Here is a 16,283-nt window from a genome sequence, read left to right as displayed (position 1 = left end):
GCCTAGTTATTGCACTTTCTGACTGTATAAAGTATCATGTTACAGTGATGGAGAGTTACTCTTAACTCGTATTCATAATGTCTTTTCCTTTCGACTTTTATTTATGGCTCAACGTCCGAGTTTCGAATTTCTATTTCCCTGTTCTTGGGCTTTTCTGCCCTCAAATGTGGCAAGGAGTTATTGCACGGGTCACACAATGCAGGATGTACTGTTTTCATGATATCTACAACTATGTGTGGGAGACACTAAAAAGGTAGGGTGCCAGTTTCCAATAAATCTGGAAAAAATCACAAGTCGACCGATACTATATATATGTACATGAGTACATATACATGCATGCAATTTTCATCACCCAGCATAGCAAGCTGCGTTTGTTTCATAGGGAGTGGAGGGTGTGCGAGTAAGAAATGAGCGATGTTCATTTCAGGGACGATAAAACACTTTTGCGACGACCCCTTAGAGATGTACATGACGTAGATGACATACATCATAACATGAAATACATCTACTGCAAGTAAATTGAAATTACTCAATCTGCAGAGTATGTACATACCAGCCCATACGCATTGAGGATCTTGCGATATCGACGGATTTGTGCGGTGTTGATGCTATCTTCATCGTCATCATACTGTACGTGGCTAGCAGCACAAAGCTGTCGAGAGAACTCCCGACTTGTTGAGAATGGCTCTCGGATGTGGTCATGCAGTTGTGCCAGTACTTCCTCTGCCTGCCCGAGCACTTTGGGTTGCTTGGGAGATTTCTGAACATGCACATCAACACAGTGGGTAAAGTACTCTCTGTTCACAAACCTGATTAAACCTTTTATCGTTAATGATGTATGAATACGTCACTGAGGACGAACACAATCCACTAATGACGTACTTCCTCCGTAAGCAAAACTTCATTGCATATTTACAGTTCAGTATAAAGCTTTCTATGGCTACAAACACACTTTGAAAAGTGGAAACCACAGCAGCATATGAGGGATTAGTTATTTACAGATGCCATACAGCTCGTTTCAAAGCAGTCCAGCTTCACTCTTCGTCTGAATCTCATGACGACTCCATTAAGATATCGTGTCTGCATCCCCGCTGACTTTCGTTTTTCTTCCGCAGCCTTTACAAGTTGCCAAAACACTAGAAATCGCCAAGTTCTTTGCCAGAACTGTGAGCTTGACGACCTCCACAGTGGCGCTGGTAGTTGTTGTCTCTGCCACTCTCCAGAATGCCGTGATGGAAAGAGGCATACAGACACAGCCAAACGCTCCTCATCTTGGCAACGGGTATTCGTGCCAACATGTTTCCACAGCTTGAAGAAGCTTCTTTCTGGTTTCCTTCGTCACAAGTGACAAGTCTGCCTGCAGGCTGTGGAAGAATACCAAGTCGTCCAAGTTGAGATTGGGACTTTGAGTCGGCTGAATGGCAACCCGAATGTCAAACCCTTTTGCTTTCCCCTGCGCTGCTAACACACGTGCATTGATTTGGGCTGCGTGCGGACGTGCACCATCGTGCTGGTACGGCATGCAGTGGCTGGCCGAATTCTTCGAGCAGCGCATCTTTTAAACTGTTTCTCATTTTCGCACTTCGGTGTCGTCTGGGCCTGGATAGGGTTGTGTTCTGGTGCCGATTTTCGAAATAACACCACACATATATGTATATTATATCGGGCCTGATTGGAATTTTTATTTTCATTGCTATTAGGTTCGGCCTCATTTCCTCTGTGCTGCGTTGATGCGTTCACAAAGAACGAAACACTGTCCGCAGATTGAGGATTTCGCTCCTGCTCTTGTAGTAGTTGAGCACTCTCATGTGGGGTAGTGCCTTTGCTGTTTGCATTACGCAGAGCTCACTGACTTGTCAGTTTGAGCACTCCGTGGCAAGGTACGTTCGGGCTTGATTGGAAATTTTTATTTTCATTGCTATCAGGCTCAGCCTCATTTCCTCTGTGCTGCGCTGATGAGTTCACAAAGAACGAAACAGCATGCTGTCCGCAGATTGAGTGTATATTATATTTTATACTTTTGATTAAGTTTTCCATCAGCCCGATTGGTATTGTTGCTAACGGCTTTTGTTTTTGTCACTCCTGTCAGTTAATTGTATTGTATTACTCTTCAGACATCAGTCCTGAATGGCGTAAGCGAAAGTGGCACCCCGCCACCTTCGTGGACATGCGTTTAATAATGTTGAGTGACTCATCTATCAGGTCGCTACAGCCAGAAGAAACGTACAAATACCACGGTTTCCTTGAAGCTGGAGGTGTTGACCATTCAAATATGAAGACGAAAATCCTGCAGGAGTACAAGTGGCGTGTGCGACGAGTACTCAGCGCAGCTCTAAACGGCCACAACATCATCACAGCCATCAACACCTGTCTTGTGGCTTTGATATGGTATAGTGCTGCTATCTTGGCATGCATGCAAGACGAGTTGAAATCTGCTGACCGAAGAACGCGCAAGCTTATGACCATGCATGGAGCTCTCCATCCACGCGCTAATGTAGCCAGTATGTACGTCAGTCGCAAGAAGGGTGGACATGGTTTGCAAAATATTCATGATGATGTCACAATGGAGAAAAGCAATCTGCAGCGTTATGTGCATCAGTCAGATAAGGAGCTCCTGAAGGTGGCTGCGCCCATTCTGTGGCCACATCTGGATGCCCCACGAGACTCCTCACAGGTAGTGAAGTGTCGCTTCAAAAAGAACACCTCTTGTCGTGGACCCAGAAACCCGTGCATGGACAGTTTGTCCGGCAAAAAGAAAAACTGACCAAGGAGAACACCTGGAACTGGCTGACAAAGGCTGGTCTCAAGAAGACCACAGAGAGACTGATCACTGCGGCACAAGACCAGGCCTTAGGAACTAACCTGCTCAAGGCCCAAATCTTCTATCAGGGCAGACAGAAGCCCCCTGTGTCGAATGTCTGGGAAGGCAGGCGAGTCGGTTGCCCTTATCCTATGCGAGTGTTCGAAGCTCGCTGGAAGGGATTACTTCGAGCGTCAAAATCGGCTGGCCTCTGTGGTCCACTGGTCGCTCTGTCGTGTACATGGGATACCATGTGAAGACAAGTACTACAAGCACCACTGTGATCCGGTGCTTGAGCATACCAAGACTAGTGTAACAGTACAAGAGCATCCTGCACCCGAGAATAATGCGCCTGAAGCTAGAGATACTTCAGACTCCAAAATCTCTCCACAGGACAAGAAGATCAAGATTCTGTGGGATTTCACCATCCGGTGCGATCGCTTCACTAAGCACCGACGGACTGATATTGTTCTGGTTGATGGATCTGCCAAGAAGGCCCTGATCATTGACATTGCTGTACCTGGTGATCCACGCGTTGTTGAAAAGGACGTTGAGAAACGTGCCAAGTATCAAATTCTTGCTCGCGAAATCCATCGACTATGGCAAGTTGAGACTCAGATTGTTCCTGTAGTAGTTGGGACTTAGGGCACGTGTCCAAACAGTTGCCAGGATACCTTGACACAATCGGTATCACCAGCTACTGTTCTATGTCTGAATTGCAAAAGAATGCTCTCCTTGGCTCGGCAGCTATCCTGCATAAGGTCCTTGCTTTGTTATGTTCTGCGGTGGGTGGTGGAGTTCTTCCGGTCCTATTTTCCTCCAAACCCTCTCGTGTTTCCTATGACAGATATTTAGAAAGCTGTTGTGTGTTTCTCTCTGTTGTTTACCTACCATCATATTTAATATCCATATTTATTATGATGCATGGCCCCACCTTTGGCTGCTGGATTCTAGCTCGGTGGGTGCCTATCTCTAGCCTTCGGCCGAGTGCTCATGGATAATTGGATCATTCAAAGGATCAGACGGGGAAGTGAACTGCCTAAAAAGATTAAAAAAATCACCAGACCCCCAGGACCTTGTCCTGGTGGCTGAGTAGATCAGACTCACAACCACGCGCTCTTGGACCAAAAATCACTTTCGCTGATCCATATTTTCCCTCATGTCAGGCCATGATCCAGGCACTATCCCTGCAACTTGCCACTTTCTATGCTTGACATTATTGTGTGAAGTTCATTCTTGGAACATCGTATAAGGTTGCTTTCCAGTTTGAATAGTTCTTTCATAACCAAATCCTTGGCACAATTCACGGGAGAGGTGCAAGTGCGGATGACCACAAATGATTATAAACTCTGTCTAATGCACAGGCAGGCAGGCATAGTGGGATGGTCTAAGACCATGATTGAGAAACAGAGGGTACCAGGTTCAAGTCCTGCTTGGAAGCGGAAGGAATTTTTCCAGCCGTGCTGCGACCCACAGTTAATTGGGAACTCGTGGCCTGGCACGAGGGTAACATGGATGCAGCTAATGGGATTTCGGTCTTTGACCACTTGGTGGTGGGTCTGATCTACTCACCTCCCACCGTTTAGGCGCTGCATCTGCGCCTTTGATCCTAGAGGGTGGTGGCGTTCCCACGGCGGATGCGGAAAACTCGGCTTCCAGCCGAGTCTCACGCGAACCGTGAAATTTATTTTATTTTAATGCACTGGTGTGCATTGCAGTTCTATCTCTGTCTCTCTTTAACTCCCACTTAATCTCTGTCTCCCTAACTCTGTCTCTCCATCGATCTGTCCATCTTTCTCTTCATCTCTTTCTGCCTTTCTTTCTCTCATTCTCTTCTCTCTTGTTTTTTCTCTTTCTCTTTCTCGTTCTCATTTTCTATCTCTTTATCCTTCTCCCTCTTTCTCTCCATCTTTCCATCTTTGACTCTCTCTATCACACTTAATCTTTCCTGATCCCTTTACTATCCCGTAGTTTCTCCACTAGTAGTAATTGAAATCTGGTTTACAGTTTTACTTACGCTCAGGATATCTCTGCAGACCTCAGAAAGTTTAACTCTCAAGCGATCGAAGTCTGCGTCATTGGCGGTGGCATTGATAGCAAAGCGTCCTCGAAAGTGGAGTTTATCACCAAATTCCTTCTCGACACTACTATAGCTTGTGGCAAGCTTTGCAGCAAGTTTTTCATGATCCTCTCTCTTGATCTCGTCGCGGAAGGTCGCAATGATCATGACATTGAACGGCTGTTCTGTATTTGCAACAACAAGAGATGGGAAACGCAAATAAAAATATATATTTATTTGTGGTGAGGAGATTTGAGGAAAGGTGATTTTAAGCAACACACTCTCCGCAATATCATAGTATGCAGCTAACAAATTGGCCAAAAGAGTGTTTTAAAGCAATTGTGCTCATGCTACTTCAAATGAATTGGCGACCGATAGTACGTACTAGGGTGTTATGAGCGGCCTCGAATATATATCTCGTGAGTGAGGATGGAACCATGCCTGACCTCCATGTGTTCGGTCTCGGGCTGAGAACCTTGGTAATCTACTGGAGAAGTGGCTGCACAGGCCAGGCAGAAGTGTGCGCTGCTGTTTCTGCGACAAATGAAGAAGAAGCAGCTAATGCCGACCAGGCTGATTTAATTATCAGATCTCTGAGGAGCAATGTCTGGAGATGGAGAAGATAGATGCGAGTTCTCTGAATGTTTTCAAAAATCTTGGGCTCCATCGGGCATAGACAATTTTGGTATGGACATAGCTTATTTCGGACGTTGCTCAATTGGAGAAGAGAGCAGAATATTTGAACCACCGGCACGGCTCTTTCATTCAAGGCTCTCCACACTAAAGGATCTGAACATTTTCGATCCAGAAGCTGTTTGTTGTTTCTCACTTGTAAGTTGTGGACTCATTGTTGCAGCAAAGATGAGGCGGGAATATTCCATGCCCTAAAATAAAATAATTAATTTCTTTCTCAAACACAAAGCTCACTTTCCCTGCCTGGATTTATGTGCCCGTGACAAGTCTGTGGACTTGTGCCACGTGATTCATGTAGCACTATAGTGCGGGTGTCCAGTAGACTGGTAGCGGTACATACCTTTATGCACAGACCATAGTGCTCTGTGTGGTAAAACAGTTAACCACTGCACACACACAGCGTGAAAAGTCCTACTCTGGAAAGTTCGGAATAACTTGAAGATTTGTATAATGTCCACTATCCTTGTACGCGCCCATGTGCCATGTATCGACCCTCTTATCTCATTTTCTAGACCACCTCCGTGTGAACATGCATGGGCAAAAGGAAAGACCCAGTACATGGGGCAGTGCATGTTCAGCTTGATGTGCAGTAACAATTCGTTAGTACAGTGTACAGTGTAGTGCACAGCACTTGTGAATAAAACTGTTCGTTCATGTGAAAAACAGTCTGATTTCACGTATCCAAAGTATCACCGGGACCACATACGCTCCCGGTCCCATATTGACGCACATGTGCTCGACCTTCACCAATGTTTCAACCCAAGGACTTATTACAGGCATTTACCATGGACAGAGAGATGAATATCTAGGGCTGAGTCTGGTAGCATTTTTCTTCAGGGTTTTTTTGGGTAGTTTTCTACGGGTAGCACGGATACCCTATTGGGTAATGTTTCCATGGTGACAGCACAATGCACTCCTTCCCTTACACACTGGATATACATGCAGAGTACTACATGAATTTGTACATGTGCACTGTACATGATGCCATCAGCGACTTCGGGTTTTCAGGTACTATTCTGTACCCGTCTACACGAGATCCTCACGGGCTGCATGGGTATCCGACTACCCATGCACACCACTATAAATAGCACACACACATAAACACACACACACACCTGCATGCACACACACACACACACACACACACACACACACACACACACACACCTGCATGCACACACACACACACACACACATACCTGCATGCACACACACACACACATACCTGCATGCACACACACACACACACAGTGCCCTCCCTGCACCAGTATACAGAATCAAACACATACCCCAATCATTCCTTCATTCATGTACTGTCGTGGACATGGAAATCCGGTCACACATCTAGCGACCCCAGGGCACTCGCCATGCGGCCGTGGACAATCGGTACACACATGCATTTATGCTCTGCAGAACGCTGGTCGCATCGGATCAACATGTGCACTGCACGCAGCGTTCTGTTCACACTGAGGGCGCCGGCCCCGGTCAATCAACTGAATTTCCATGTCTGCTACAGTACATGCCAACATACGGATCAACAGACACAAACAAAATTTCACAAAAATGCATTTGATGAAATATCGCACTGACCTGATGTTACCGATGGTGGTCTCCGGCTCAAAAACCGACCAACTGTGGTGGTTATGCTTGTTGTAATCAGTTTCTCGTCCCATTTACTATTGACAACAGCAAGACCGAGGCTTGGTACTGATGTGGATAGGCAGAAAATGTCGTGTGTCGCTGAAAACGCGTCCTGCCCAGCGAGATCTTTGATACGCAAATGCTGACCAAGATTATCAGTGAAGTTGGACATCTGGATGCCTCGGGTTCGTTTCGAGTCGTTTGATGTGCCGTTGTTTCCTTCTTCTCTCAATGTCTTGATCAGTGTCGACTTCCCAACAAGTTGTTCCCCGCTAACTAGAACAACTAGAGTGTTAGCGTCCACTTGGCCTTCGGAATAAAATTCCTCCAGCTGAAGGTAAGTCTGCGTATATATAATACACACAAGAACAACATGGTTGATAAATATGGTGGTAAAGACACACCTGGCAATATGGCGGTAAACAAACGCCTGCCCACACACGCTCTCTAGGCTGCAAAGTTCTGGCACAGAGCTCTTCTTCTCACCACCACCACCATCAGTTCGCGCCTGGTGCCTGGTTGATGCATGGCTGGCGGTATCCGGCAAAGCAGGCTGGTACATCAAGTAGCGCATGGCACATAGATGATGACACAGCAACGACATAGCTCGATTGCGACGTACGTTTCGTCCCCGCTGGACTCATCAGGCAATCTTCTTCTTGGATGTCTTCATACGGAGCTTGACTCGGGAGAATGAAGCTGAAGACACCACTGCAGCTGTACTTATGGTTGATAAATATGAGTCAAGCTCCGAGTCAAGCTCCGTATGAAGACATCCAAGAAGAAGATTGCCTGATGAGCCCAGCGGGGACGAAACGTACGTCGCAATCGAGCTATGTCGTTGCTGTGTCATCATCTATGTGCCATGCTCTACTTGATGTACCAGCCTGCTATGCCGGATACCGCCAGCCATGCATCGACCAGGCGCCAGGCGCGAACTGATGGTGGTGGTGGTGAGAAGGAGAGCTCTGTGCCAGAACTTTGCAGCCCAGGGAGCGTGTGTGGGCAGGCGTGTGTTTACCGCCATATTGCCAGGTGTGTCTTTACCACCATATCTATCAACCATAAGTACAGCTGCAGTGGTGTCTTCAGCTTCATTCACACAAGAACAACAATTAAAGAATAGGGGGTTCGTCAACTTACAACCACTCTATGCAGTTGCTATTCACACTTGGCGCATGCGCTGGATGAAAATTCTTTATTAGTGACGTCAAAATATTGTGACGTTTCGGGCCACTCACTGTGAATAGCAACTGAATAGAGGGGTTGTCAGTTGATAAACCCCCTTTCCTTTATAACGCAGTTGCGTGATGCCCACCATTTTCTTAGTAAAAAATAACAATTACAGGATATTAGTGTTGTAGGCAACTTTTCCTTAAAGGCTGTGAAGATGATAATGCTCCATAGTTGGCAGTGTTCATCTGTTTGACAGTAAAGTATGTGAGGAGCACATTTCTTAAGAGAGCATGTCTGAGAATACCAAAGTATGTGTGCAAGTGGATCTCTCCGATTTCGCTCAAAATTTGCAGGTAGGTTCCCTTTGGGGTTTGGATCGATTGTGCAAAGCCCTTGAAAAAGTTTCTGAAGGGAACCTTGAAATTTGCATACCCCTCAAAAATGGCCGAAATATCACATTATTTATGAGTCTAGAAACGAGTCACGCCACAGCGTATACGAACAAGCTATGAACAAAACTCCATCAAGCCAACATTGCCTCACCTTAGAAGAGTTCCTGGAGCAGTACCGCTTAGCCACGCCAGCATCCCAGAATACGAGGTCCATCACCCCCTGACGCCACAAATGATCGTCTTGAAAATAGCCAATTTACAAGCGCTGGCAAAACCGCCAGCTACGTCCTCAATTGGCCAGAACTATACACCGGCAGATAGTAGAACACCTATTCTAGCGCAGAGGACATGTCCCCCATCTTCCTTTTGGGGTTTTCTTGAAATAAACTTTTTTGAATTTTTCCACTCGACCATGCTGAAATACGGCCAAAGTCATACCTGCGCAGGAAAGCTCGCCCCTCCGCGACGTCTCCTCAGCAATTTCTACTCCAACACTACTCTCAAGGCCGCAGAACAAAGTGTAGTGTTGACTCTGACAAGGAAAAGCAGCGGTGATCACTTGTCACTCCAAACGACAAGCTTCTCCTTGCGCCACCAATACATTTTTCTGCGACTGTTGATGCAAAAGTGACTGAAGGCCTGAGCGCAGTTTTTGAATTTTATTGCAAGATGCACGGTGAAATCACGTGCCTTGTGACGCAAGAATGCCAAATCGCGTGGCCCACGGCTCACGAGATTTCAGAGTCACCTTCGTCAAGTGCGCTTGTTACTCGCCTTGAACACCCGTTGGTCTGGAAGTGATCACACTTGTGTTGTTACTGCGTCCAAGAGCACGCTGACCGTGTTGTAGGCCCACGAACCAAGACTTTCCCTGACCATGTAGGTCGAAGACCAGTGAAATGAAAATGAAATCACATTCTTTATGACGTAAGAAATCTCTCATGCAGTTCACGCGACAAGTGCGTGCAGCCAGTGCTGCTCGCGTGCCAGTCAACACAAAGGGACCGAGCTAGCCGCTTTTGTCGAGCATCGACATGAAAACAAGGGACTTTTACTGTTGGACTATGTTCGGGATAAAAAAATATAAAAAAAAGTAAATTATCGTATCCGTTCCCGAAGGGAACTCACGACGGCCGCTAACACCCGATAAACCCTAGCGGTATGTTCGGGATTGCAGGAGGTAAGTGTGAAAGACGAATAACTCTCCATGCTGTATGGGGCATATTTCAACACCTTGCTGCCATTGCAACACTCCAAGGACAGTTTGTGGGGGTTCTCAGTAGTTCAAGCAGGAAATGAAGCTCATCTTACCTCTCCCATCATGGTCTGTTCCGAGTAGCGTTCCATGATCCAGGCACATTCGTGATCGATGGCCGCGTATCCAGTCCGTGCGCCAAGGCCCTTGAGAGACCGATTTTCATTTTCTCGCGGGAATCGTAGCCTCCAAGGCGCCGCACCTGCGGGCTTGTTTTCTGTTGATTTCGCCTATCTCCGAATGGTGAATATTTCAATGAAATTTGCTGCTTAGAGCCCTTCTAGTCTCGTCAGGAGACCTTTCCTACACTGGAGAGATGGCTCGGAGTGATGTAGACACCTATGGCCGTACCCTGGAAAATTATTTTGGAGCTTGCAGTTCGTGAGCAGCCACCAAGGACGAATGTCTCACTTTTGTAATTGCTGAAACGAGGAATATGGTCACCAATTTCACACCAGGTAAGGCATTTACCCATCGCGGACACTACAGCCCCTTTGTGGGGTGATAGACCAAAGCTTTATCTTTCGAATGCACGAGAAATTAGAGTGATACCTATGTGCCCCACAATTGCACCCGAAATAAACCACGCACAGGCAATATTGTGATTTTATGAGAAGGGATAATTGAGCATGCTCTAAATCGTCATGACCTGTTGTGTTACTTTTCAAACACCACTCCGAGTGAGCATCTACCAATCCTTTATCACTTTTACAGGGACATTTGAGCTTAGGGGATAGAGGTGGGATATTTCACCAGCTGAAGTACTAGATTTTTTTCTGAATTTGTTGACTACTAGGTTGCATAGTGTAAATATGTCAGTATTATGTGCATTATTGTGGTGAAATTCTAAGCATCTAATTATTATAGGCACAACAGCACTGGTTCATGCCCTCTCCTAGATCCTGCTCTCTGACTTTTTTCTTGCATTGCACGACTCAAATTCGTCGAATGAAATGAAGGAGTAAATTTGTTGCTGCCAATTAACTGCATCAATTATCTGCATCAGTTCTGTTTTTCTCTGCTGTTCTTCTTTCAGTGTGGTGACTTCTGATCCATGAGGCGATGGCATGAAGTCAATAGTTTGCAGTATGTGCAATATGCGGCAGTCTCTCTGTCAATGGACCTGTGACAGCTGAAGCCCAGATGTTGCAGTTTGATGTCTATGGCCAGCAGCAATCTAATGTTGTTGTACCTTTCCTTCCACACACAACAATGCGGAATATGTCATGGACAGACATCGCTAAACTGCCTCTTTTGAAGAAGCATCGCAATTCTTGTCTGCCAATAAACAACAGACTAGCCAGCTATAATAACAATTTGGAGGTCGGAGACGCGATCCCGTGAACGTATTGCGCCAACTGCAATGAAGAAGGCCTTAGTGATCTGGATTTATTACCATTCTCGTGTGGATAACTATGGCGTTGTGATCCAAGTCATGCAGACTATAAAATGCCTTAGACGTGAGATAGTGAAGGTACTGCCGACAGCAAGCCAACAGTGAATATGAACCACGCCGCCAGCATCATTCTGCACACCAGGAGAATCCAATACATATAGCTGCCAACTCTGATGGTATAGACCCGATAACTTGTTTTCTTACTCTAAGATTGGTATACAATTATACATGTACTAGTGCAATCTCTATCCATAATAATTATGCGTAATGCACTGTATTTGTTTCCGGTGACTGGAGGTAGTTTATCATAGCACTGTTTTATGTCCTGGTTTTGTTGAAGATAAGCATTATCCAGTTAACTTGCTAGGTACCGTATCAGTCAGCTCTTTCAACATTTGGCTTTGTGTCAGGGGTGGTTGGCGGTGTCGCGGGTCATTCCACAGTCCGCAAAGTTGACGTTCTCGGCAACGGAGCGACCCAGTAGGAAATTGATCACCGATAAATATACTGTCATTGGTATCACGGTGCACCACAATGGCATATGGTGTGAATATCATGATGTTATTCTGCAGCGAGTCCTTGTCGTGTAGCTTGCGAAAGTTATTGCATACGGTCATTACGTGCATAATGCATAGTACGGTCTGTACACTCAAGTTTCAAGTCCAGTCCATTTTTTGGAAATATGGGCTGGACACTAACGAGGGCCTGGTGACGTGTTCATAGGGCTGAGTTATGCCAAATGGTGCCATTGGCTGGGAGTGAAAGCCATGCCCCACGCCTGCACCCTGAAAAATGTTTCGAAAATACTCAAATTCGACGACGGCTGAGAATCTAGGAAGATGCCGGATCACAGCGAAACAAGTCATCTGGCTGAAACACGGAATACACCATTGCGTTGCCACGGCTAAGCTCAATTTTTAGGCTCACCACACAGGTAGCGAAATGCCAAAACAAACGAGCCATAGACACAAAACCATTTTCCAAAATTGTCCACCATTGAGAATGTGACTCAAAAAGTACCCGCAAACTGCCCAGTGCGGAAAATGAAAAGTCAACTTTTAGACGACTTTTTTGAATCTGGCGCACGGACTGTATCGTGATGCAGGAAGCGTCATCCTACGTCACAGAGCACGCGATCTCACCGTGCATCTTGCAATAAAATTCAAAAACTGCGCTCAGGCCTTCAGTCACTTTTGCATCAACAGTCGCAGAAAAAATTATTGGTGGCGCAAGGAGAAGCTTGTCGTTTGGAGTGACAAGTGATCACCGCTGCTTTTCCTTGTCAGAGTCAACACTACACTTTGTTCTGCGGCCTTGAGAGTAGTGTTGGAGTAGAAATTGCTGGGGAGACGTCGCGGAGGGGCGAGCTTTCCTGCCCAAGTATGACTTTGGCCGCATTTCAGCATGGTCGAGTGGAAAAATTCAAAAAAGTTTATTTCAAGAAAACCCCAAAAGGAAGATGGGGGACATGTCCTCAGCGCTAGAAGAGGTGTTCTACTATCTGCCGGTGTATAGTTCTGGCCAATTGAGGACGTAGCTGGCTGTTTTGCCAGCGCTTGTAAATTGGCTATTTTCAAGACGATCATTTGTGGCGTCAGGGGGTGATGGACCTCGTCTTCTGGGATGCTGGCGTGGCTAAGCGGTACTGCTCCAGGAACTCTTCTAAGGTGAGGCAATGTTGGCTTGATGGAGTTTTGTTCATAGCTTGTTCGTATACGCTGTGGCGTAACTCATTTCTAGACCCATAAATAGTGTGATATTTCGGCCATTTTTGAGGGTATGCAAATTTCAAGGTTCCCTTCAGAAACTTTTTCAAGGGCTTTGCACAATCGATCCACACCCCAAAGGGAACCTACCCGCAAATTTGAGCGAAATCGGAGAGATCCACTTGCACACATACTTTGGTATTCTCAGACATGCTGTCTTAAGTGGAGATGAATTTTTTTATGAATCGGACAATGTAAATGAGAAGATCAGCTTGTCCACATGCTATATGGTTCTTTCGGAAAGCGGCATGCACTGCACACATGTACTTGCCTGAATTTAAACACAAGCAGGAAATGAATCTATAAAGATTCTTGCTACTTTCAACACTAGGATGGTGGACATCGAAAAAATGAGTCGGTGATAGCTTTGTGAAACGTATTGAAAGTACAGACGACTTTTTACCATATGCACGGATTGAAAACGAAACTTCATCCATTTTTAACAATTACTATGGACTTGGTCCGGCTCATCGCAATTGTCGCTTATCTTTCGCCACTAAGAACAGGAGTTTTTTTTACCGCTCTGTGAAATTTCAAACAGACATAGTGAGGAAGCATGATACATGAATACTCTCCGCCACAAGAAAAAATTTCAACAATGGAATCAGGTGAAGCGAGTCGAAGAAAGGAAGCAAGGTAAGCAAAATGCACGAAATAAATCAGCGAAGGAGCGCGTTCTTGCACTCACACTAGTAATACAGGTCCAAAGTTCACTCAACTCTGCATCTCTCAAGCCGCGTCGCTACATGAGCTGACATTTGCTGGTGTCTAGCTGCTGGCGTAGACTGGTAGAGTATCTCTTGCGTTCTCAGCCTGTCGTATGACAGCAATGGGAAAGAAAAAGTTGTGGCTGTCACTTCGGTGCTTGAAGGAACCGTGAGCAGTGTGACCTGTGTGTCACCACAGGGTGTTTCAACAAAGCCTTCAAATGAGGCATACAGGCCTCTCCAGACAGGTGTTATACGCTCCCTGGATAGGCGGGCCCCGACTCTTGTAATGCGGCTGCTAGGTCCACCAAGAGAAGGAACAACCAACAGGTCGGCCGGGCACATCGCATCAAAAACACCTTTCTTCTTCATCATGATGCTTATACTCTTCTGCCGTGCACTCGTGCCTGTCACGCTCTCCAGGCCAGGATGTCAGTTGCACCTGCTACAGCTCCGGTCTTCGGGTCGCTGCGCTTGGCTTTTGGCAACACAGACAGTGAATGGCCAGATTCCCACTTCCCAAAAAGTCGAATACATCGCGATTCAAAGCGCTAGTCGCGATCATTTTTTCTTTGGTGCCTACTTTGATCTTGCCATCACGACCTCCCAAGCAAAAGTAAGTTAGATATCGTGATTGGACTGGGTTTTACCTGTCAAAAAGTTCGTCGGGGATAAGCGACAATTGCGATGAGCCGGACCAAGTACATAACATCAGTGAATGACCTCAATTGCCACGATACTCTCCATAGCAACGGGATACTTGGAATACTCAGTATAAAAGATAATAAAGACTTTACCTGAAGAGCTCGGATCTTTAGCCAATGTAATCATGTAAAAAATAAAGAAAGGGCAAAATGTTACAAGTTATGACCAACTGTCCCACAGTGCAACCACGTAATACACCGTCAGCATATGCGACAACAGGGCACAAAACTGACAAGGAGTACTGAGACATTCAACGACCTAACACCTCACTCCAACACATCTAAGAGGTGTAAACCAACAACCTTCCAACTTGGGAGGCTCAGGTTAGGAAATATCTAAAGATTGGAAGAAAAGCGCAACGAAGATGAGCACGGGCTTTGTCCCACAGCAACAAAGCATGCCGAACGTTACTGTATAAAGACTTCACTAGTAAGACAATTGGACATACCGGATTTACTACAACCCAACGACGCAAAGTAACAGACCACGCAAATTGGGTGGTTCAAGTTTATTATTGTAAACATGGAAGGGGAATCCGAGCATTCCTTGTCAGTTTTTTAGCTAAGTACTCCTGGTCAGTGTTGTGCCCTTTTGTCACACTTGCTGACGGTATAATTATCTGGTTACACCGGTGGACAGTTAGTCATAACTCATAACATGTTGTGCTTTCTATTACCTGAAGAAAACGACGGTTGTGAGGGTCAGCAGTCTCCTTCTCAGCGGCATGTCGAACAATTTCCATTACCTACATTGCCAATAGAACACACAGGAAACACAATGACAGATGTAAAAGTAGGAATAGGGAAGAGGTGGTTGGTAGAGAATAGTCCATAGAGAAACATGGTTGGAGTGAAGTGAGGTGCTAGGAAAGACGTTCAAGGACAGGGTAGCATGAGCAGAAGGAATTCTTTTCTTTTATGGCTATTCACTTAGGGCTTGTTCGAATTGTCGTTCTTTGACTTTTTTTCCGAAGGGTTTGGAATAGCTACGTCACGTAGTGCGTGGAGATGGTCGATATTATCGGACGTCATCGACAATTCCACTGAAAACCCTAAAATGATAGAAAACGGTCTAGTAATCGGATCTTTCAACTAATCTCTTTAAAAAAATTGTTCGAACAGTTGCTGAAGACAATTCGAACGCCCCCATAACTCAATATACGTGTATATGTAGTACATACAACAAAGTGTCTGCTGGGTTCTTTGCTGCAAATAATGCTCAATACCTCAACAAGGGCAGAGCTTACCACATGAGGCAGAACCACAGAGACCAAAAACCTTTCTCGCAACTCCGAATTTCGTGCTTCAAAAAACACTCATCAGACGATAAAACATAATAATGCTATTCGCTAGTTATATAGGGTAATTGTAATGTAGGCTAAGGCAGTGCTGCAACCACGAAGCTTGAGGAGATAACATCAGCGCTAGAATACACTGTGCGTAATATGAATGCAAGTGTCATGGCTGAGGTATATTGCTATAACCAAGATGGGAGATACATGTAGAACCGACGCAGGAATTAAGTAGGTTTCAGTGGTAGTTGTGTCACGCCAAAGGGATGGGTAGTATGTTACATTGCAGATACCAGTGTGAGCAATGGCGCAAAAATGTGGTTTGGTGTGAGTGTGAAAGAGTGAGGGTGTACATGTGTGTGCACAAGAGAGAGAAAGATAGAGTGTGTGTGTGTGTGGTTG

At 45.7% G+C, this 16,283-nt stretch overlaps 1 protein-coding gene across 1 annotated transcript in view; it reads right to left on the bottom strand.

Moving 5' to 3' along the window:
* Positions 1–16,283, bottom strand: part of LOC135826996 (uncharacterized) — a 92,056-nt gene that overhangs the window by 21,583 nt on the left and 54,190 nt on the right. The window contains exons 4-7 of the mRNA XM_065339520.1: positions 15,267–15,335; positions 7,143–7,536; positions 4,818–5,044; positions 554–760 (exon numbers count right to left, since the gene is read on the bottom strand). Of these exons, the coding sequence (XP_065195592.1) occupies positions 554–760; positions 4,818–5,044; positions 7,143–7,536; positions 15,267–15,332 (894 nt within the window). The 5' untranslated portion in view covers positions 15,333–15,335. The remainder of the gene's footprint in view (positions 1–553; positions 761–4,817; positions 5,045–7,142; positions 7,537–15,266; positions 15,336–16,283) is intronic.

This window comes from Sycon ciliatum, chromosome 11, assembly GCF_964019385.1.
Source record: "Sycon ciliatum chromosome 11, ocSycCili1.1, whole genome shotgun sequence".
Taxonomy (NCBI): domain Eukaryota; kingdom Metazoa; phylum Porifera; class Calcarea; order Leucosolenida; family Sycettidae; genus Sycon; species Sycon ciliatum.
Note: the sequence above shows the minus strand (reverse complement) of the source record. Positions and strands in the feature narration are given on the sequence as shown.